General features: G+C 45.4%; 1 protein-coding gene across 1 annotated transcript; it reads right to left on the bottom strand.

Moving 5' to 3' along the window:
• Positions 1-7374: 7374 nt before the first annotated feature.
• LOC119099278 (uncharacterized) lies at positions 7375-11556 on the bottom strand. Its single transcript, XM_037222402.1, has 3 exons — positions 11470-11556; positions 9124-9384; positions 7375-7982 (listed from the first exon to the last, which is right to left on the bottom strand). Exons 1-3 carry the CDS (start codon positions 11549-11551, stop codon positions 7861-7863), a joined length of 465 nt encoding a protein of 154 aa, XP_037078297.1. The 5' UTR covers positions 11552-11556; the 3' UTR covers positions 7375-7860.
• Positions 11557-23123: the final 11567 nt, after the last annotated feature.

The following is a 23123-nucleotide window of genomic DNA, read 5'->3' on the forward strand; positions in this document are numbered from 1 at the left end:
AACAAACCGATGGTTATTCCTCCTTTTATAAGATAGCCAAGAACCCACAGTTTTTAGAGCAACTCACGGGACATGGCGACGAACCCTCCGCTAACGACGAGGCCGAGACGATCCGCTCAGATCAGCAGAGGACCAGGCCGAGGTGCCGACTGTCTGCTCGGACCGCTGCTGACCGAACACCGCTCATCATCGGCCTGTCACCTGCCGTCTCACTTCTCGTCGAAAAATGACCCCAGGTCACGGACTGAATCAGCATTACGAATCTTTCATCCTGGCCGTAATCTAATATAGCAATCGCACTATGTGTTTGGTAAGCTTATAATACATTGAATCCGTGAGTGGCAAGTGTGAAGAAAAGTAACTGCCTTAATCACAGCCATTCAAGGGTGTCGATTTGCATTCTTTTGTGACGGCCCTGGACCCTCCAATACTGAGTTGCATTGTTTGACCCGGAACCGTTTTTTTAGATGCACAGCCTCAGAAAAAAATCGGATTACAGAATACTATCTTTGGTGCGACATCGTTAACTTAAAACACAAGTTCCGTTATGAAATGAGATATGCAATGCCAAAACAGAAGACGAAAACCCAGCTGGGATCGATTTTGAGTCGGATCCTGTGCTGAAAATGTGTTGCTGGCACTCAAAACCACCATATCATTATTGTAATGATGGCTCAACGAAACCATCCTGCTTTGGGCCCTTATCAGAAGAGCAAGAAAGAACCTTCTCCTTGCTATGCAATTGTATGACTCCCGGCTACCCTGCAACCAGGCTGACACTGTCAAGCCAGCAGCCAAACGGCCCTCTTTGGCAAGCCATACACGAACGCTTGTTCTTAAAGGCGGACCCTCGACCATGCGTTTCGCTACATTACAAATGTGGTCAGACAACTTCAGCGCTCTACCAACGTTGGGGTTCCGCAAAGACAATTGGTGTATATTTGCGGCAATATGGTTTTTGCGAGCATTTTGCGAGTTGCCGTCAACGGGTTCGTCGCAAAGCAATGTCTGTTAACTGCTGCATCACGAGCTATTTTTATCCAAACATATCACCTGTAGCCTAGAAGGCAGCCATGCATGGTGAAAAGGAATTTTTACAAGTAACGATGTTGAAGCATGTACCAGATATGATGAAGCAAGTTCACTTGTAACTATCGGCATATTTCTTAAATGGAAAAGCCTCATTTTAGACAGCACAATTATCTTTTGAGTGAATGTGCTGCTCAATGCGTCATAGTTTCATTACGTCACCCTTCCTTGCACAACATTGATCGAGTGCCAGTTAATCACCGTTAAATCTGCAAATCTTGCTCTGGAACACCAGATATGAACGCCTCGACAATGATGTTTTCCTGAGTCTTGATTGGCGCATGAGTTATGGAATGACAGAATTTCAATGACGCTATCATGCCGTCGTGAATGCCAAGGTAACCTTTAGATACTTTCCCCATATACCTTTTCCCATTCGCGGGCGTGCAGCTCAGAAGCTACAGGCACTTACGTCTTAAGAGGACAAGGTTGTGAATGGCACTGCAAGGTGTTCAAACTGGCTATTTTAGTTCAAAATCCCATATAAATGTGTAATACTCCCTTAAACACAGATAAATGCATGCCAACATAACCAATAAGGTTGGAAATGTTTCTGCACATTTTCACATTTCCACTTGCCCAACGCTTTTGTGGAAACATGACCGGAAATTTTGATTTTCAACTGACATCCTGTGACCATTGTGTTTTAAAACATTTAGCTGCGATCTCTTACCATTTACAAGAAATTCACCGGTTCGGTCATAAATCACCCTTTTAGATTGCAAGGGTGAAGCGCACCGGCGGGTGCAGCGGAAAATGTGATCATTTAATCATGCGCGACCTTACTTATTTTCGTGAAACTGATTTGAAGGCTGGTCTGCTTTTAATCTGTGATGTTGAAGGTAGGTTAACCGACAATAAATTACAATTTCACACATTGTCATACACATCAAATGTGGGGCACACACATTCCTCACACACACATACACGCACACCCACACCCACCCCCCACATGTATATATATATATATATATATATATATATATATATATATATATATATATATATATATATATATATAAACAAATTAACATGAGCGGGTCGACTGAATGCGTGGCGCTCGGCGGGGAACGGGTCAAATGGGACTTCCGAGATAAAAAGAACAAGAAAACCAGAAATAATTAGCTCGAGAGGTAGTGAGACCCGTGTGTTAACTAGGTTGGGTGCGAAATTTTGGGATATCCTAGGTCAAAATGCCCGTTGATCTTTGGGCTAAATAAAGTCAAACTCCGTATCGGTATACGAAGTGCCTCCAGACCTCATACAACCGCCATTATCTTAGAGACCTGTTCTAGACAAAAGGCCACAGGCGTCCATTTCAGGTCAGTGACCTCATTTGAAATTAAGAAGGCCACGGTGAGAAAATCTAAATTGATGGCCTATCGAACCTATAAGCCTCAGAAATGTATGGTGAACCCAAAATGTAGAAAACCTATAAGCCCATATCATATTTTTTAGCCTGAAGGTGAGATACGCGTGAAGGAATACATTATGCGGCATGTTGCTAAAAACCCTCGATGGGGTTATTTCAGGTCAGTGACCTCTGCTCTGCAGGAAATCCCGATAAGATGTCTGCTGACGTCCTCATGATTAAGAACTGCGAAAGGAGTATCAGCTTAAAGCACGTTCTTCAATGAGAAAGCAGTTTAGGCTTGAACTCTGTCAAACCAAAAGTGACTGGCTGAGTAAAAATTGTAACTGGCTGGAAAACTACGAGAAAATGACTAAAAAAAGTGGTTGGTTAAGACAAAACAGGCTGACCGGCTAAAACCATCTGACTTCATGCTTTTATATTTTGTTTGCTGGCCAACCATCCACAAGGTATTTCGCTAGCTTCGTGTCCTTAATCACTCACTCACTCGTTACAAAACATTATTTACAACACAGTACATTGCAACACATTGCAAAAATATAAAGTACTGTAAAAGGCAATGCTATGAACTTCACTCTAGCATAAGATACTACGACGTAGGTTATAAAATACGATAGTATAATGATGCAATTTGATAAAATACGGTACGATAAGTACGATACGATAAGATAAGTACGATAAGTAAGATACTATAAAATTTGAAGTTATAAACCCTGCACAAAGTCGAAACGATAAACTCGTACAGACATATGACAAACAATCATACAGGTAGCCAGCATAGGCTCAAAACTAAGGCACATGGCGCAACATTGGCGTTTTGAAATGCGAGTTTTCAATCTCTCAGAAGTCAGAGATAAAGACATAGTGGTGGTCGGAGGCAGGCGGTTCCAGGTTATCACGGCACGACAAGAAAATACTCGTTTGGCGGCCTCCAGTCGGCATCTGGGTAGATGGAGAGACATTGGCATGGTCTTAGCGCGTCTCCCTTAGTACAAGAGAGGAACGTGACCTAAAAAGGGAAAAGACGGCCAGGGGCGATTCTTTATATTTTTGAGCCTTGTACACTTTCGGATGTCCTTCTCTTTCACCAAGTCATCAATCCGGGGCATTGGGATTGCAGAGTCGGTGTAATATACTGGCTGCATTTTATGCCAGAGGCAATCCTGGGGGCGAAATTTATAAATTTTGAATCCTCTGCACCTAGCACTTGTCGAGCCACCCCACGCGCAAAGACAGTAAAATATCTGTGGAAAACGTAGGCTTCGATATTTCACTCAAGTTTTATGGAATGAGTCGTAATTCTAACCACAATCGAACACTAATCTAAAAAACTGTCTCGTACATTTACCTATTGCTTCGTTTAACATTTTCTTGCCGCATCAGATTGAGCATTTTTAGGAATTGCCTTTTCAGAAAAAAATAGCCTGACTTTGACGTGCCATAGCTCAGCGACCTGACCATGTATATGTCATATTTTTTACCTCAAGATCATTAACTCAATTGCCTACAGCTATGCGAAATTTGGCGCGGCGTAGCTGCACCAAAACCTGATCGCTAATATAGTCGGATGTTTACCCCCCCCCCCCCCCTCCCCCACAGAAATGTATGCTTATCGTATAAAGCTGTACACAGGGGCGCAGTTTCACGAAATGAGTTCGGGGGTGGGCGGTGAAAAAGTACCCAAGACGCTCCCAATATATGTCAACAAACAGGTTTCTCCCATAATTTTGCTACTTGGCTTCCCAAAGCTGGGTATGGAGCTATCCCCCCCCCCCCCCCCGTAAATGAATAGGAAGCTACACCCCTGACTGTGCACCTACCAACGCTAAAAACCGCTTCGCCGCAACGGTCGGAAATTGTTTTGGAAAGCCTTCGGAGAGTGGTCAGATTGACATCCAAGCCCAGTGCGTGCTAAATTAGGTAGGAATGTGGCGATTCTACTTATAGCACATGCGTTTTCTACGTCACATTTACTGTCAATTTGTCCTCATCGCCGTTTCTAAAACGCATTTTTACGTACCAAATAACTTGCTTTTCGACTAAATTCCACATAAGTGTTTGTCAGCGCAGCTCGCTGGTCGCTGGTAGCGGTAATTTGGTCTAAAGGCTTGGGTACCAAACCCGGTTGCTGGATCCGCCAATGTAGCCGGTGTTTACCTCCCCACAGAAACGTATACTCTTCTCATATAGTTTTGCGTTTACCGACACTAGAACCCTCCCTCCACCTCCTATGAAAAGTCGTAGTTGCCCGCACCACCAGATGAAAATCGTAACTGTTGAGGGGATAAACGATGCAGTTAACTTTGCACACCAAGGGTCATAAGACACGCAAATTCTTGTGAGGCTAAGCTGAAAAGCTCTAGGGAACGGGTATAGCCTAAGTCCTTCATGGCTGACCCTATCCACGTCCCCCACAACCAAAGTACGTGCCGCCTTCCGTGGCCGTCATAGAAGAGTGTCAGCGGCGCCCTACGGTGGTCTCTAAGGGAGCGCCTTCGCTTACCGATAAGAAGCGGAGCGTACGTACAGCGCCTATGCTTCCTGGATCCACCATTGCACACGATTGTATGGCTTAAGTAAAATATTTGCTTTGTAAAACATACACAAGTTACACACGTACATTGCTTTTTATCAACACCAAGCGGACTAAATCCGGCGAGAAGAATGGGGGAGGGGCAGGTTGTGGGGTCTTCAGTTCGGCCCGACGCCAATGATTGACCAAAGCTGACACCCATGCTATATTCTAGCCATCTGTCAAAGCTCAGAATAATGACTTAGGGTCTTTTTCTTCACAACAACGGACAGATCAACGCTGCTTTCTAATGAGGTGACGTTCCACAACCACGCAGCGGTTGGAAAGGTCAGCCAAGCTTCCTTCAAACCGGTTAGATCCGGATATACAGCACCTACCATGGCTCTCAAACGAAAATAGCCGCGTAAATCCAGGCTTATGCGTTGTGGTCTTAAATGCCGCAGCTCCTGAACGACTGCTGCACTCACAAACCTGTTTCAAAGCTCATAAACTGCGTGCCATTGTGACTCACATCGACAAGAAGACACTTAAAAAAAATAGGACAATTCCTGTTGCGTTTATAACCACTCCATTCATAATTATGCCTCATAATGATGGTTCAAACGCAATATTCATGCTTGGTGCGTCTTTTAAAATGTAATTGTCCGATGGACTACATGCCTGATCTTCACGTAAGCTTCCAAAAAACAGAGGAATGCGCACAATGCATTGTGTCGATCTTACGTCCCGCCCTTTTGGTTTGTGTCAGGGTTGACCAAGTTTAATACATTCAAAGAAAGAGAACGATTCTTGTGAGGTCTAATGCGAACAAATTCGGTCGCGGCATGCAGAGGTGCAACTGAGTGGCATCCGATGCAGATGTAAATTCTATAATACTAAATCATTTTTGCACCAAGGATGCCTGCAAGCAAATCATCGAGAAATATCACGAATTGTCCAGAGATTCTGCAGGCTCCATAATGAGTTTGCAAATTCCCTAGCAACCCAGGGACTTCGCAAACTCCCTAGGGTCTTTGCAAACCACCTGGCCATTCAGATAGTTTGCAAGTTCCCCAGACGGTTTTGCAACCCCCGGGTTTTTATTCCGCCTGTAACACAGGCACACACATACACACACACACACACATACACACACACACACACACACACACACACACACACACACACACACACACACACACACACACACACACACACACACACACACACACACACACACACACACACACACACACACACACACACACACACACACACATAGTTGGAGTGCGACGCGTCGTATTTTTGTGCGGGCAGGCTGGCTGCTGGCCGCCGGGTCCGATCACGGTCGCGGGGCTGGCACCGCCGCCCCGTGACTGCAGCCTACACGTACCGACTCCGCGTGCTGTTAGCCACGGCCGTAAGCGCTCATTGGCATGCGTCCCTGCGCCTCCTGCTGCATGCCCACACATTGTTGCATGACTGCAGATGAACAATGGGCGAAGCAGAATTACGTGCGTCGGTGTCGAGGCCGTTTTGCGCCCACGGCCACGATGTTGATAGGGTTTACATAACTAATGAGATCCCTGTCTGGAAGACCCACTCAGTGACCTGTTCTGACGGCCGCTGTTCCATAGCTTCACGGTCCTAGGCTTAAATCAGAATCTTTCAAAAGGCAAAAGCATGCTCTCGGTGGTAATCCCCACGCATCCGTAAGGGAACCGGTTCGTGCCAGCCCATCTCATTCTTAACGGGTCGACTGGGAGCGGCTTATCAGTGAGACGTTTTACGAACTGAACAACTCAGGACAGTTTGAAGAACGCCGGTTGGAGCCATAGATCCGCTGCCCGGCTCTGTAGCACTCATCCCGAAATCCGCATACGTTCTCCGCATTCATCACGAACATAGCTGATTGCCTTTTAACCGGGTGCTTATTAAATATATGATCTGGAGTGCCATGCGATCGGAAGGGATTATATACCATTATCGGGCGATTTCACTTTAGCAGAACAAATCGCTGCAGCCCAAATTGACGGCCTAGTTTATGACCGCTGGCAGTGACAGCTCCCCCTGCCCGATATATTTTGCACCAATGATGAGCGTTTTGTTGCCTAGCGCCCTCGTAGCGCAGTCTTACATTTATCAAAGCACTTGTGAGCTTGCAGCAGCAGGATGCACCTATGTCTTTAGATGAGTATTTGAAAATGCTCTTGTTGAGACCCACAGTTTTTGAAAAATATGTCAGTGGTTCACTTGCTAAACCACAAGCACATAAGTAGTGTCGAGCGCATTTCAGCTCCAGTCTGTCTCCATGTCTTTGTCGTGCATTCGTTGTTGTAATGCCTCGTCCTGACAAATGTAGGCGAGGCGTTCGCCCGATTCTTCACAATATAAGATAAAGTTCCGGTCAGCTGGTCCATGTACGTGCCTGCACGTCCATGTACAGGTGTATTTCTTATTCATATACGTCAACAGTCACACGAAGTAACGCATAACATTCCGTAACAAAACGAAAGCCTAGGCTTTGCTGCACTCTCTGAATGTGACACGTCTCAATTCGTAACCGATTTACGTTTTAGTCGGCACACAAACGCCTCCACTTTTTCAGGCTCAGTAAATGAACGTCTCCTACAAATGAAACATAAACAAAATCGTGCTTGCACTCCCACATCGAGACAAAGAAAAACCGTACAAAACCATACCCCACGGGTCCACCACCAGCCCGTCATCAAGGCGCACCGCGCATCATTTCAACAGGCTGCCCTGCCTGCCAGCAGGCTGCCCCGCCCGCCAGCCGGCACTTCACGAGGCAGTGCCGGGTGCCAGCGCCCGCGCTGGGTCAGGTGTCGGCCGCCTGACCTCGGCGGTCCACAGCCCAGTCGCAGGCTCAGAGAGCTACGCCGTCGCAGTCGCAGTTGACACAGCGGGGCTCTCGGGACAGGAACGTGCACTTCTCGCTGGGGCACACCTTGCGGTCTCTTTTCCTGCAGTTGTAGTGGTGGTGCGTCGCTGAGGGCAGAAGTTCGGGCTGAGGGCGCTCGGTGCACGGCACGGCAGCGCGGCGGTAACACGGCAGATCATTTAGAAGTGCCGGGCGAGGCAGAGGAGATACGCTGAAGGACATTGTTGAGGGAGCCTTGAACATGAATTGCATTCCGTTTTACGCAAAATGTGGGAAACGTAAGTCGGGCGAAGTGGATGGATTGGTGTGGTTATGGAGGCAATATGAATGTACTAAACCTTGTTAATAAACCACGCGACTTATGATGAATGAAGCGTTTATAGGAAGAAGTTATTATTCTCAGACTGGTCCCACCACCCGACCTCAGTGTTTCCCAATAAATCAAACGTGTCGTCACAGCGTCCGCGCTGCTTTTTATGACTATTCCCGTCCCGACTGATAAGTACGGTCGTTCTTACAATGTCATGCGAACAGTGTCTGTTGCTTGATTGACAGTCGAGTGCATACCAGCGCACAAACCAGATAACCGCAAAACGCAACAGCTTTACAGCGAGACATCACCGTGATGGCGAACAACTTCAATCACACTGGCAAATTGTAAATAATTGCATGTTCGCGCCGCCAGGTCTGCACGCTGCGTTTGAACCGGCGGCGTACCACAACGAGGTTTTTGGCTCGCTCGTGGCTTTCAACGGCCTGTTTTTCCACCCGGCGGATGGCGGGCGACGGCCACACAAGGACGAATATTGAGCTACTAGCGATGATCAAAGTTGTGCGGACGCACAATGTGAGAATAAAACAACAAAGATGTGGACATAGTCGAGTTTGAAACCTGTAGCATACGAACCAGTGCCGTCGCTCAGTGGTGTACAAGTGAGGCAATATCAAATAAATGCGGCGCAGCTGATGGCAAGCCCCTGGCAAAAGCGTGGCAACTGAAAAGCAGATTACTGTACGGCCGCGCAGCGGGAGGACCTATTGCGAACAGACTCTCCGAGGGCCGGAGCCTCGGCCACTACTGAGACAAGCTGCGTAAGACCTCCACGAGGGACCCACAGTTCAGTTTATTCATGGTTGTGCTTTCGGCATGCTACGATTGCATTCTTACGTTAGTGTCGTTCCAGTCGTCACCTCCGAAAGACACCACATCCTCATCGCCACGGGCTGCAAGTCAGCCGATGTACTCACGGAAGCGGGGCTTCGGTGGCGGGCAGGGCTGCACCTCGTTGCAGTCGCCCGTGTTGCCGTCGTGGCACTTGCACTCGAGGCAGGACTTGCCGTCGAGCATGAACCACTTGGTGCCGAGGACACAGTTTCGGTAGTTGCCCTTAGCGCAGATGATGTAACCTGGACGGAACTGCTTCTGCGCCTTAGGCCGCATGTCGACGACGTAGCCGGTGGGGCAGCCGACATGTTCAGGCCATTCCTCCTGGCCCCGAACCAGCCGTGCTGCGCCACACAGCCAGGCACATGCGTTACAGAAGGTCCTGCCACGCTGCGCGGTACACGGTGCAATCACGAAGAATTCCTCAATCTAGACTGGACGTGCAAACGGACCAGTGGCACGACGTCATACGCAGGGTAGTATACAGGCACCTAGTGGGGACGCAAGAACGTCTCGGATAGCGGGAGGGCCAAATGATTTCTGAAGCCAATTCCTTTCATATATTACTATAGGGTTCATGCTAAACTTTCCATTGGAATATTACGATCTTCTGAGCCTCTCACTGCTCTTCCCACGAAGGTATGAGCGTGCATGGCAGAGGAAAAATTATGTCTTAAAATACATGATGACAACGAATGGAAGGTTGAAACAACGAATGAAATGAACACAGCTGAGTCTGGCAGCACGTGCAGCTCATGTTGATGTGGTGGGTCCTTTACGCGGTATTTCACTTGGAAAGAGGAGTGGCAGGCGTCACACTAATCTGCAAGTGGCAGCGGTTGGATTCCCTGCTGCGTGCTGGCATGCTCGACACCTGAGGTGGATGAGCGGCGGGACGGAAGAGTGATAGCCCCCAGTCTATCTGTTATCTTCCTTGTGTCCCTGGCAACCAGCCGGATGTCTGCTAATCCTTCTTTCCTCGAGTCCAAAAGCGGCATTTCCATACAAACAAGTAAATGCCGACACGATACAAGGATAAAACTGCCTAATCGCAACACAACGCAGCAACACAACGCCAAACATCGGCGCTGTGCCCTCGGCGACCGACTGCGGGGCTTTCACGCCTATTTATCATGGCGAACCTAACGGAACATTTTCCTTCAGTTTTGTTTCGGTGTGGCAAGCAAAGACATTCATTTGGTCTGAATTTCCCTACAAATATGACGATTGATACTGGCAGGGCGGCTAAGCTTTACTCACTGCCCGCGGCTACCAAGTACCCGCCTGCACGCGGTGACGGGGTGAAGGGAACTGGGCAGTGGTCTTACGCTTCTCCTAAAGCTTGATATTAACGTCGGAAACGAAAGCTAGTCGAAGACCAAGGTCTGGAATCGCTAAGTCCGGTATTAAGCTCAATTTCATGATAACTGAGCTGAAGATCGAGTTCAAGTAATTGTTTTTCCGAATTGATAACTCGGACTGCGAGTATTATTCCAACGCATTCTGCATACATCAGCATAATGTTTGGCTTTATCCTTGTCCTATTCACTTCAAGTGAAAGTTAACATGAAACTATAAAAAGTATAGTGATGAGCATGCAGAAAACGTATGCAAAGGGCGAATCAAGGGAAGCGGCCGGGCCATGCCCGCGCCCGGAAATAGGCAGAGCTTGGCAAGTGATGATATATTGGTGAATCTAAGAAAAAACCTAAGCAGCTGTTACTCATGCACTTCTTTCCACACCACTGTTTAAAGCAAAAGCGAACAAAATACGACGAGTCTTTTACAAATGCAGGACACCTTTTGGACTTAGTCTCCCCCTCGGATTGACCCCTCTGGATACGCCCTTGCACGTAGTCCATGGCATGTCAGTACCTCCACTCCTTTGCTAGGTGTAATGGTAAGACAAAATGCATTCGCATGTACAAATTATTTGCTTAGAAAGACAGCTTTGGGGTACCAAAACCCAGCCACATACTATCTAAAACACCTGCTTTGCCTTTTATTCTTCTTTAGAGTAACGTTATATGGTTGTTTGGATCAGGGCCTTATCTACCAGAAATGAACATTTCACGCCTATGGGATGGAAAAGAATGAATAACAGTGGAGCAGGACTACAAGCACCTGGGAACCCAACCGCCAAGACTAAGTTTGCGCAGGGACTTCTCTGCGAGGTGTGCGCTGGGCGCCCAGACGGGGCCTCGACAGGGGGCCTCGCCAGGGGGCCTCTCGACCTACTCGAGGCTGGCGCGTACAACTTACCCTGGACAGCCGGGGCCTCGCGAGAATGCAGGACAAACAAGCAGAGAATAAAATGGCGATGTGGTTCCTCACCCACACGATGCCAAAACAACAAAGCATTTTGAGAGGAAACTCTGTCCAAGCCCTGAACTCGTCAGAGTGTGGCTACAGTGGCGCCTCCGTCTGACCTGGGTCGTTGCGGCCCCTGGCCTGAACCAGCAGCAGTGGTCCGGCCAGCAGCAGGCCACACACCAGAGGAGTCAGCGTCATCTTGTGCGAGCGGGCGCGTCTGAGAGGCTACAGCCACCGCCGGCCGTTTTAACGCGGCGGCCGTCAGCCGGCCGGCCGCCGCCAGATGTCTCCGCCGTCGCGGCAGGTGGAGCGCGCAGCGCGGTCACAGGGGCCCAGCCCATACAGCGGGGGCGGACAGTTACCTGGGTCAGACACGGCAGCGGGGCCGGACAGTCATCTGGGTCAGACCCGGCAGCGGCACCGGACAGTAACCAGGGTCAGACCCGACAGCGGGGCCGGACAGTCACCTGGATCAGACCCGACAGCGGGGCCGGACAGTCACCTGGGTGAGACCCGACAGCGGGGCCGGACAGTCACCTGAGTCAAACCCGACAACGGGGCCGGCAAGTCACCTGGATTCATCAGGTCAGCAAATGACGGTGCAGATATGCGAAATATGAGCCGTTAAATATGTGGATCCATTTTATTTGTCGCGCTTGCCTCTTCAATTTATCTCTATATTGTACTGGCTTATTCTGTCACGAGGTTAAGCACGCTTTTAATGAGATCGTTCGTCAACAGCATTCGTGACCATTGATGTCAATCGTCAAAAGGAGCCCATGCGAACATGACTAGGGTGAACCTCCCTCCAAAAGGTATGGATATAACTCCTGCACAAGTGTGCAGATTGGAAGATTGCTTTGGACACGCCCAACACCGGACTCCGTCACATGCTTGGTTGGGCATTACGCATATCTGATGCTAGCGTCGACTCTGTCTGCTCCCAAATTGAGCTTGACACACATTCAGGCTATGCTGGCTAGGATTGACCGAAATGTGGCCAAATTTAGTCCGTTTTTCGATCCATGCAAGACAACAGCAACACATTTGTTTATCACCCGAGATTTTGCTTCGTGTACTTGTTGGGACATTGTTTCCAAGGCGGTCAGATATTCACATTATATCGTTTGATGGAAACACTGCCTTAAATAAGTCAAAATTAACTGCTTGCGTGCCTCTGTCTGTTTAAAAAAGATCTCGGTTGCATGCGGTTGACTATCGACAGTGTTATTTGCAAATTGGAAGCACCAGGCTGCGCCTAAAAGGCATTTTAATCTCAATTATCCATCTGTTCTTGTTTATCGTTCCTCTTCTTCTGAGACAGTTTGCGAGATACAAGCCAAGAACGGCCAGCAAGGATGGTGTACTCACAGTCATCGACCGCGTGGGCTTCACAATTTCACTGACAGCGAGAATGGGACCAGCACGCCGGATATCAAGCACTACAGGCATCCCACGCAGTTTTGCTGCCAGCTGGGCTGGATATCTCAGACGATAAGCCTTACGGGCAGCTGGGACTGATTATGCTAAACACATGGAAGACAAGCCAGATTTGTCATGACGAACCCAAGTCGAAATGGTTGACCAGGTTAACATTTCCATACAGTTTTGGTACCCTTCCGCCATGTGAAGGACAACTTACTGGCATGCAAACGAAGAGCTGGAGGTTGCCAGTAAAACGGCATGCACTATTCAGCAGCGCTCTTCGAACTTGTAAAGTTACACGCAGTAGCAAGCAAACATAATTGTACTCAGGACGTACGAGCGTACAAGGTACGAGTATAGGGTAATTTACTATTTGAATGTTTTCAGTTTTATATCTGTCATATTCCCTAACATAAGGAAACCAATGCGTATTTAGCACATAAACACGAATGTTCATAGTTGTAACTGTAAATATAAATGTCAATGCACATTTCAAGCAATTTACTGCTGATTCATACTTAGTAATAATGCAAGGTAAATAAGTGAAACGATGACTCAACATTCGATGAGCAGCAGAATAGGCAGCTGCAGACTGAAACGATGCGGTATGGTCAAAAAGTAGCAGGATCATGCCAACGTACTGAGCGCAGGGCGTGTAACCAGCGTTTTGATTGTCCAATTTTTGTCATGCATCGCCATAGAGCTGCTAAGCTTGATCTTATGTTGGATGAAGAAATGCCAGGTTTTGCTGAATTCAATGGCCGCTACCGTCTGGCTCTATCCCAGTTCCTACGCCCTCAGTAATAGGCAGGAGCGTGGCATGAAATCACTTGAAAGCAAGAAAGCCGTGGCTGTGCATGCGACGTAGTTCGTGCACCGGTCATCATCTAAATAAAGGATATATCGGACATATTTACATTTATCCGTTCCGCCATTTTCGTGTTGGAAAAGGCATTACATCCATCTTCGCGGGGCACTCGTGTGAAAGGCTAATTTGAACAAAATCGTCGACTTGACTTATCATTGTTTAGAACGTAAAGCATCTGCAGCAGTGTTTAACGTTGGGCGTTTTAATGAGAAATTATTGGAGGCAAAAGTCTATACAAAGTTATTGACATCCGACTGTCAAAAATGATTGTCAAATTTAAAATAAGTTCAAACTTGAAACGAGGCAGTTTAAAGACATTTTCACCCTCATTTCATGCCTTCAGTTCATCTAAATTCTAGGATAAAGCGGGCATGGCAACGGCGTGGATCAGTCGGTGGTGCTGGAGGCTGGGCCGCGCCCATATTGGTCACATCGGAGTCGTGTGGACCAAGGTAGGCATGAGAGACTATTCAATTCAGGAATCATTCATCTTGGGCCATGCCTCAACAAGGGAGTTCTATAAGCAATGAATACCTGGTACTAAAATATAGGAGTCTGTTTGGTCGCGTCTGCGTCAGATATGCTAACGTGTCTTTCCAAAAGGTTTGAACAGTTTCGGAAGGGAGGGCGGGTTTATTAAGAAGATGATGCTCTTTAGGGAATCATGCTGCGCGAACAAATATTATCTTTCTTACAACCGACAACATGGAACTTGATGAACTCCCCTTCTTTTCAAAAATGTTCTTAAGCCCCTGCAAGACAATGTTAACCAAAAAGGCTTCCTAAAACCTGCGTTTTTGTAAGAAATAAATTTTGAAACTAAAAAAACAGCTGTGTAAAATTTGCACCGATGTCCTTGGTGCAAACGGTCGTTATCGCATATCGCAGCCAACTTAATCCAGCCCGTCGCTGCACGGTCTTTTTAACTTATAACGAGGAGAGCAGCTTCTGATCGGACCGATCCGCAGTATTTGATCACGTGCCTTTGCTGCACCCAAATTTGTGCAAAAGCGCCACAGAATCGAGGCCGCCGCAGAAATATTTTTGTTTTTTAAAAGGTCAGCGCTCGTGTCGCCGCAGCATTGGCTGCCAGCTGCGTACAGCTGCGGGGCTCGGCCGGTTGTAAAGCTCGATTTACCGGGAAACTTATCTTGATGAGTCCAAATCTCTACCGGTTGACAAGCCGCCCAAAGTTCATTTCTCAGAGCTCTCCAGCTCCAGTCTACGATAAGTCACGCCACACTAGCTCCGCCACCGCGCTTATCTACCGGAGTTCATGGAGATCGTGTGAGAACGTGCTGACTCTGTAGTTGTGTGGTTCCAGGTGGGATTTCCACGCCCTGAAAAATCCCAGCGACAAACCGCATGAATCCTACGCCGGCTTGAACTTTACGTAATCGTGTCATACAGATGACGGGATGACCATAAAACAGCTGGACGGGTGCGGCCAGGCGCGGCACGGCAAATGGCACGGAAGCGCGTCACTGTTATATGATGGCAGCTAGGACCAACGTCAACAGGTCTCGTCAGTACCATGCAAAAGGTTACCTAGCCATGACTACGACGCAATATAACAACAGGTTGCTGTAGGTGTACCAGTTTGTGTCGCACGCGCAGGCTTCCCCTAAGCAGCAAGATGAATCTGACCCCCGATAATCGACAACGCCAGGGTGGTGAAGAAGTGCAAGATCACAAAACGACAGTTTAATGCGGTGATGCGATAAGAAATTCTATGACGGGCATTTCGCCTTCCCAGCAAGGCACCCGATATACCTACGAGGCATCACTTCACACACATTCAGAACAAGACACAACGCACAAAATCACAGCTACAATCAGCCTGGAAGAATTGAAGAGGCCGATCGAAAAAACTGCCGAATTCATACTCATCAGAGAAAAGGCCCTAACATTTCAAGTGCAAACAGCTTCTTGGCCCATTCATTCCCCTCTGCACACCGACGGCTAGCTCAGAGGTGTCTGATGCGGCTTGGCCTGACTAGAATATTCTGTATCGAAAGGTGTACATTGCTAGTGTAGGTGTGCGCATCTTGATCTTTGGACTGGCTATGGTTCGAAGGTGTGGCGTAACTTGTGCAGGATGACGGCCACTGCCGATTCATGAGCTCATGGATAAACCCAGTTAGAAACCAGTTAGAACCAGTAAAAACAAGCATCGTTAAGGCGTGACACGCTGCCTGTGACAAGATGGCACGATGGGGGGAAGCGCACCAAGTGTCCGGCGCAAGCAATGGTGCAAGGAGGTGGAAACGAAATCGGCGTGATGGGCAAAGCTGAGCGTTGTCTCGGGAGAAATCAATGGAGTATTAGACACGGACATAGCGCATGATTGATAAGTTGTCTGGCGACGACAGTGGCGTGCATATACACAATACCAAGAGTAGGTGTAGTAGACTACGTAGGCTACAAGGACGTATATGTGTGCATTAATCTAGTAAACACTAGAAACCGAATACATGTTGTATACTTTGGTCGTTTGAAAAATTGTAACCTCGGAACATAAGGTTAGTATGTACCCGGATTTGCTCAGCGCATTATCATCAATTCCATGCTTTCCGCATCGCCATGTGCTAAAAACCTAACTGAACGGGCCTTGCTATGAAAGTTTTCATGAAAACTACAATTCCTGGGACGTTTTCTTATACATGACTCTCGAGCTGGAACAGCAGGTGGTAGTCTCTAATTATCACCGTTAGTTACGGAAATCACCGTCAGTTACGGAAACCATAGTTACTCTATACAGCAAGCTCTAGAGTAAACAAACAGCTTGGTTTTGGCCTTGGCACCGTTATGTACGGAAACTAAATTTTGCTGGACTGGAGCGCCACTAATGGCAGCACAAATCGGGCCAAAGATAACACATTTTGGTAATTTCAAAAACATACATCCTTAACGTAACTTGAAACCTTTGATAACAAACAATAAATGGCCTCGAAATGCATACAGTATGCCGAACGGTGTGTTACTGCGATGGTGTAAACTTAACGGAGGGCTGAATGGGACACATATACATGCACTTAGCATTTTGGGCCTCAGGTCATCAACGATAAACATTGAGCGTCACATTTTTTTTTCGTTGATCACAATAGCTCAACTCAATATATTTCTTCTTTAAATTGCACGTATCTTAGACTTAACCAAAAATTCAGCCTGACATGTCTTGAAGTGGGAAATTTATTCCTGCGCACAAAAAGGCTTTCGGAATCGATGAAATAGTAAAAAGTTTCTTCTATAACTTCAGCACTGTGGGCGTCATTGGATTAAGTGAGGTAAATGTATCCCGATATAGGGCGATTTTATTCTAGGTCACAGCCCATTCACATCACTCCTCACTCACTCACGTCTTCAAGCCACTCCTAAGCAGCCTAGGGTCTCGAAACTGATAGATTTATAGGGACTAAAGGGTGCACAATCATGACAACGTTCGAGATTTGAAAATCTGTGCTTTTATTTGGGCGCTACAGCGTGTTGAATGTGGTAAATGTTCAGAAAACGTTTAGAGTAAAATTAATGAAGTGTAACCTAGCGATAGCGTTCTGATCTGTTCCTTATTTTCTCTCCATGTTACATAAGTTATGGATATTTAATAAGGGTCAATCTAAATATTTCGAGTACCTTTTAAGGCGTTTTTGGCAATCCCATGCATGAGTTATGACTCTTTTAAATAACATAATGTTGCATTTCAATGCCACATGGATTTTAGACTAAGTTGAACTTTAAATACTTTTAACAATCTGATCTGTTTGGTGAACATGAATTGCAAGATCTCGGCGAGACGAGTCCATTGAAAATTGGAAAAAGTTACCACTGATTTGAAGCAGTTTTTGACATGAAATAAAGCCGCCCCCGAATTTTGCATGAAAGGAATCGTGTTGTTCAGCAAATGAAGCGTCTTGGCACAAAGCACCGCTTGGTATTAAAAAGACGTGGAATCGAATAAGAAACAAGCAAGATATGAGCAAACAGCTTTGAATTTAGATTTTGAAAATTGATGATTGAACCAAAATGCAAAAAGGAAATATTTTTCAGTTGGTCTTTGCGTTCCTTAAAATATTACACGCACGATTTAACGGAGCATAATGCTACCATTTTCATTAAGCGATTAAAAGCCGGCCAAAAGGTTATTAAAAAACTTTTTTGATTATAAGACTTCAACAAAAGCTCTCCTTCAACACGACTACTGCAATTACTTTGTATCACTGCAATATGTGGCGTGTGCTTGGTTTGCACAGGCTTAAGACTTTTTCATGAACTTAATGGATCGACAAGGAGCCGAGGAAAATATAAAAACGCTGTTAACAGTGGTTTTTGACTATCTCTGAATTCAGTGGAGTGATTCTACTCTAATTGGCATTTTACCGTTAAATCCTATAATAATGATTTATTTAATCAGCTTGCAAATCCTATTCTAAAGGTTATGATTGCAGGTTGCTAAAACACATAATGGAGCTGCTTTGTTGAACACGCGGCCGGTTGGCCCGTTAAATACTTTTCGCTTGGGAGGTGGGTTCATTTGACTCCCTGAGATCTCGGAAAACTAAGAGAGCTGATGAGCTAAGATGCATCTAATTCACAGGGTATGTTGGCTTGTACGTCGAGTCACTTGCGTCAAAGGTTAAGGGTCGTAGATCATGACCTTCGGGTAAAGATCATACAAGCCCTAACCTCAGATTGGTCTACAAAATGTTTCCAGACCTTCTCATGCAACCAGATAAGCAAATGTACCTGCTCTGAGCAAAATGTCATTGTTGCTCAAGGTTAATGACCTCAAAATGTTACCTGAGTTCAAAGGAAGACATCAAATTTTGTTTAGCGTGTAATTTGCAATTATAAGTAAATATATGTGTGCCATGATCTTTGAAAAAGTTAATGTTTAACTGTGGGTGAGGTAAAGTCAAAATAACAACGACCAATGCCTTAAGGATATTAAAAGGCAAAACTTTTCTAAAAACATAGGAAAAGCACACCTTTCAGTGAAAACATGTTGCCACACCCCCTGGTTGCTGGATATTATGCCAACAAAAGGTGACCCATCAAGTATTGCTCTCGCGAAATTTTTAAAAAGCGTCACGCGTAACGCTGTAGGAGAAACAGCATAAGCGCCACGCGCAACGGTGTGAGAGAAAGTGCCTGCACTTGATCGACTGTAAATACTCTAAGGTACAATTAATTTCCATTCTGAAAAACAGCTATTTTAGATGATTATCGAGCACATTGATTCAATATAGTGAGATACCGCAGTCTAAGTGGTCAAATGGTCAAAAACTTGTCAACATTTTTAACTTTATGTACACATCCTTACACATGTTCTTAAGACAAAATCACGTGACAGAACAACATTTTGCTATAAATTTTCCATGCAGTATGAATATTCTTTGTTTCAAACTTTCGACTTTTACATACCTATGTCACTTAAATTTGCATTTTTCCAGAGCTAAAAATGCTTCGAGCAAAATTTAGAGACAAACACTATGATAAAGGAATTCGATTATTATAATTCCACGTAAAGCCAACGTTCTATCTTGTTTGGTTACTGCGCCCAGCCCACCGAATTAAAGAACATCGATAAGGCGCCGATTGAAATATGCAAAATGTCAGGCGTAACGCTACAGCGAAAAATAACCTAAACTCAAACATTTATAACTCTTTGAAACGAAATAGTCCACATATGAAAGCATTGAAGCAGACATCAGCTATGAAGAAATGAGCTTACCTAACTATCGATATAATTTTAAATGGAGTGTTCCACATTTATATGGGGTTCTGAATGGGCCATCTCGAAGACCTTTTGGTACAGTTTACAATCCTACCCTTCTAAGACCTAAGCCCCTTTAGTTTATGAGCTACATGCTCGCAAAAGCAGGCATGTAGCTCAAAAGATATGTCGGGGAAAGTATTTTATTTTTCGAAAACATATGCCAAGGAGAGTATTTCAAAGTAATCTTGGCATTCATGTCATAATAACGTCATTCAAATCCTGCCATTCCATATGCCATGCGGCAACCAAGGGCAAGACAAATGTAACTTGTCGAGGCGTTTATATCTGGCTTTCGTGAGCGTAATTCCCAAATATGACGGCCGTCAATTGGCTCTCAATTTATGTTATAGAAGCTACGATGACGTAATCAAACCATGAAGCATTGATTAGCATATTCACTAAACAGAAGTGAGCTTGTTTCATCACCTGATGCTTGCTTCAATATCTTCAAATGTGAGACATTCCCTTTAAGCGGAAAAGACTGCTCCAGACAACACAGTTCCTCTGTTGAGGAAATACGCTTCTCACTACGTCATTGTTTGGTTACGTTTTGTACCTTACACGATATTAATTGAGAGAAAATTGACAAACGTTGTATTTTGAAATCGTGCTCACGAATGCCTGATATAAGCAGCTAGACAATTGTATTTTTCTCGAACTTGATCATAGCATGACCAATAGAATGACGGGATTTAAAAGATGAAATCAAGGCGTCCTGGATGCCAAGGTGACCTTGAGATGATCTCTCCGAAAATGTCTGCACATCTTTGCGGGTATGTAGTTAAGAAACTACAAGCGTTTATATATTAAGAAGGGTTGGGTTGTAGCTGCACCAAATAATCTTGAAGATGGCTATTTCAGCCCAGAACCGCATACAAATGTGGAATAATCGCCGTCATATACACTCGAATGTAATTCTGCGAAAAGCATGTAATAGATAAAGAAGAGGTTCATTCTTTGCAAAAACATAACATGTCTGGTCGAAATTGGCAATTGGTCAAACATTGGTCGAAGAATTAAACTACAAAAGTGTAAGCCAAAAAAACATTTCAGCGAAAAATACTTTCACACAAAAAGATTTGTGTACATTTCACCACCTAAATCTGCTCACAAGGTGCTATAATTTTGAGCTCTTTAATGCATAACTATTGGTCCAAACGTTGTTAAAATGTTGGCCCAAACATACCACTGTAAAGATGTTTTAAGTTAAGCTCACCACGGCCTAGAATGTGTAAAGAAACATATATCAGCAAAAACAACATTGATCTTTGTGTCGTAGTTGCCGAGCTGGAACATGCCAAAGAACAAGTATTCGTTTAAGTAAAAATCAATTTTGCAGCAAGTCCATATCTTTACTCGACTCTTAACTTTTCATAGAGATCAGTAAGATAAGCTGACGATATCAATATGCTGAGGAAAATCGAAAACAAATATAAGGTCAAGACAGTTATCTCGACAAGTATTTTGAGTAGCCTAGGAGCTCAACCTGCATGGTATCCAGCGCATTAAGATGCAGTTATAACACATCGCCATGTTTCATGATATATGCTTCGAAAACTAGCTTAGAAGACATAGCTAGAATTTACTGGTTAGGTTCCGGAAAAATGATGCAATCTCCGCACCTAATTCTTTTTGCGTCGTATCTGGGACTTCAAACTTCCGTTTTTTTCCCAGCAAATCTGTCCAGGGTCCCAACTTCGCGATTTTTTTCTTCAGGTCTGTGCCTACCAATGGATAAAATAATCAACGAGAAAATAACCCTATTGTTTGGTTATTACCACGATTTTTTGTTCTTGATGATGTTCAACGGGACTACGCAGTGTCTATTGTCCCTAGACCTTGTGCAGATAGAATCACACCACCTAATTCAGATAGGATACAATTTCCTCAACCATTTCAAATCCGGGACACAATCAACTCACCTATTTCAGGGGGTAGGGTAGAATTTTTCCTGACCCATTTTCCGATAAGTTTCTCCTAACATAGAATGGCTGAAGTTTAGGAAAGAAATTAGGTTTTTGTGATGACCTAAGTCCACGATATAAACTCGGACCCCATCCAATTTAGTGAATGCCACCCCTGCATAGGTGTAAAGAAACCTGGTTGGTTCATGTAAATTAATACGTTATAGATAGTTTGATACCATCAAAATGGCTGATAAATTATATCCGGCAACGTGTTTATCGCCATCAAGCGCCAATTTGCCAATGTACGTCTGCAAATTTATTCGCATCGGACAAGTCATCTAACATCACAATCGTGAAATGATGAATAAGCACATCATCATGAAACAAAAACGCCTACGAGTGGAAAACACAAAACATGGCTGTTTTACAGCCATGCTGACAAAACTAAAGGTTTGCTTCTCCTTATAGTATATTTGATGCACTTACAACCTTCACCGCGGGTCTGGCACGGTTATCCAGCGAGTTGACTGCTAAGTCACACTGTTTTGCGACGTCATCGTTTTCCTGTAATGTTGGCTTGAGAGGTGCGCCACGAGGTGTGCAGGAGTCGTCTGATTGGACGGGAGTTGATGACGTCAGTGGAATAATGACCCTATGGTCGCTCAAGGGATGACATGGACATGGTTGTCATTCTTCAAAGTAATAGAAACTCTGTCACTCTTGAGGATGAGCGCAACTCAAAATATTGAGTGCCGTCAATATAATTGCTTAGCAATAGAACGTTGTTTGACCGGTAACTCCCAGTAAAGTGAAGATCATTAACCCAGCATAAGAACTTCGACCTCGTAATGCTGAAAAACTAGGAATTGAAGACCTTTCTTCTTTATATGATATGACACGCCAAAATAATTGACAAAGTCTAATTTAAACACAGACCCAGTGGGAGGCAAATACCACAGCTTCCTTACATGTTGCTTCCATTTTGACAGCGTTTTAATCCCAAGCGTCGTAACCAAAGACAAGGCATCTGCAGAAGCGGCAAGATGTCACGCGTGCTGGATCCTCTGGTGATGAAAACCTGCTTCTTTTCATGCCATTTTTTGCCTCTTCCAGGCAAAACAAAACTAGAAGCCTTATAAAAGGCCGGACCGATAATCTTAAGCCGTTCCGGGCTGGAATCCTCTCTGGCACTTGAGGCCTCGCAGTTTACCTGACAGGCGAGAGGCTTCTTGCTTTACGATAAGTTTTATCGGATTTTGCGGCCGCCCTACGGACTGAGAGCCCTCCTCAAGCTTTAAATACGCCGTATCCATGGCCATCGGGCCCCTCCACAGCCGAGCATGGGGTTTTGTTTATCCAGGTGTCATTTAAAAATAGATTGTTTCGGGCATGCAACTATTATTATGGCGAGAATGCCCTCAACACCAAAAACGCTGTCATGGCCTGTTGACCATCACTCAAGACTTCTGGGAATGCTATCTCATTGAACAGAAACGTACTTCATTAATAAATATGGGAATTGATATTGTCTTGAGGGGCTAAAATCATACGTGGCGCGACCGGTTAAGGTCCGTTAATGACAAGCGCTAGCCTGAGTGCTCTCAACGTGCTGGCAATAGCAGCTGAACGCATGGACAGGGCTTACGAAGACACCACAGCATCAGAGGAAAATGTATCAGACAACTTGGCATTGCAAATGCTGAAGCAACAGATAACAGACCTGAAGCCATAACCATCTTCCTCCTCACCAGCATCATCAACCACGACGATCATAAACACTGTGTGTACATTTGA

Source organism: Pollicipes pollicipes, unplaced genomic scaffold (genome assembly GCF_011947565.3).
Source record: "Pollicipes pollicipes isolate AB1234 unplaced genomic scaffold, Ppol_2.1 Scaffold_4740;HRSCAF=5597_pilon_pilon_pilon, whole genome shotgun sequence".
Classification (NCBI taxonomy): Eukaryota; Metazoa; Arthropoda; class Thecostraca; order Pollicipedomorpha; family Pollicipedidae; genus Pollicipes; species Pollicipes pollicipes.

Coding starts and splice junctions, on each gene's coding strand:
- LOC119099278 (XM_037222402.1), bottom strand. CDS start 11,551: ATGACGCTGACTCCTCTGGTGTGTGGCCTGCTGCTGGCCGGACCACTG. Junction 9,385..11,469: donor CAGGGGCCGCAACGACCCAG/GTCAGACGGAGG, acceptor TGTGTGGCGCAG/CACGGCTGGTTCGGGGCCAG. Junction 7,983..9,123: donor GCCACCGAAGCCCCGCTTCC/GTGAGTACATCG, acceptor TTCTGCCCTCAG/CGACGCACCACCACTACAAC.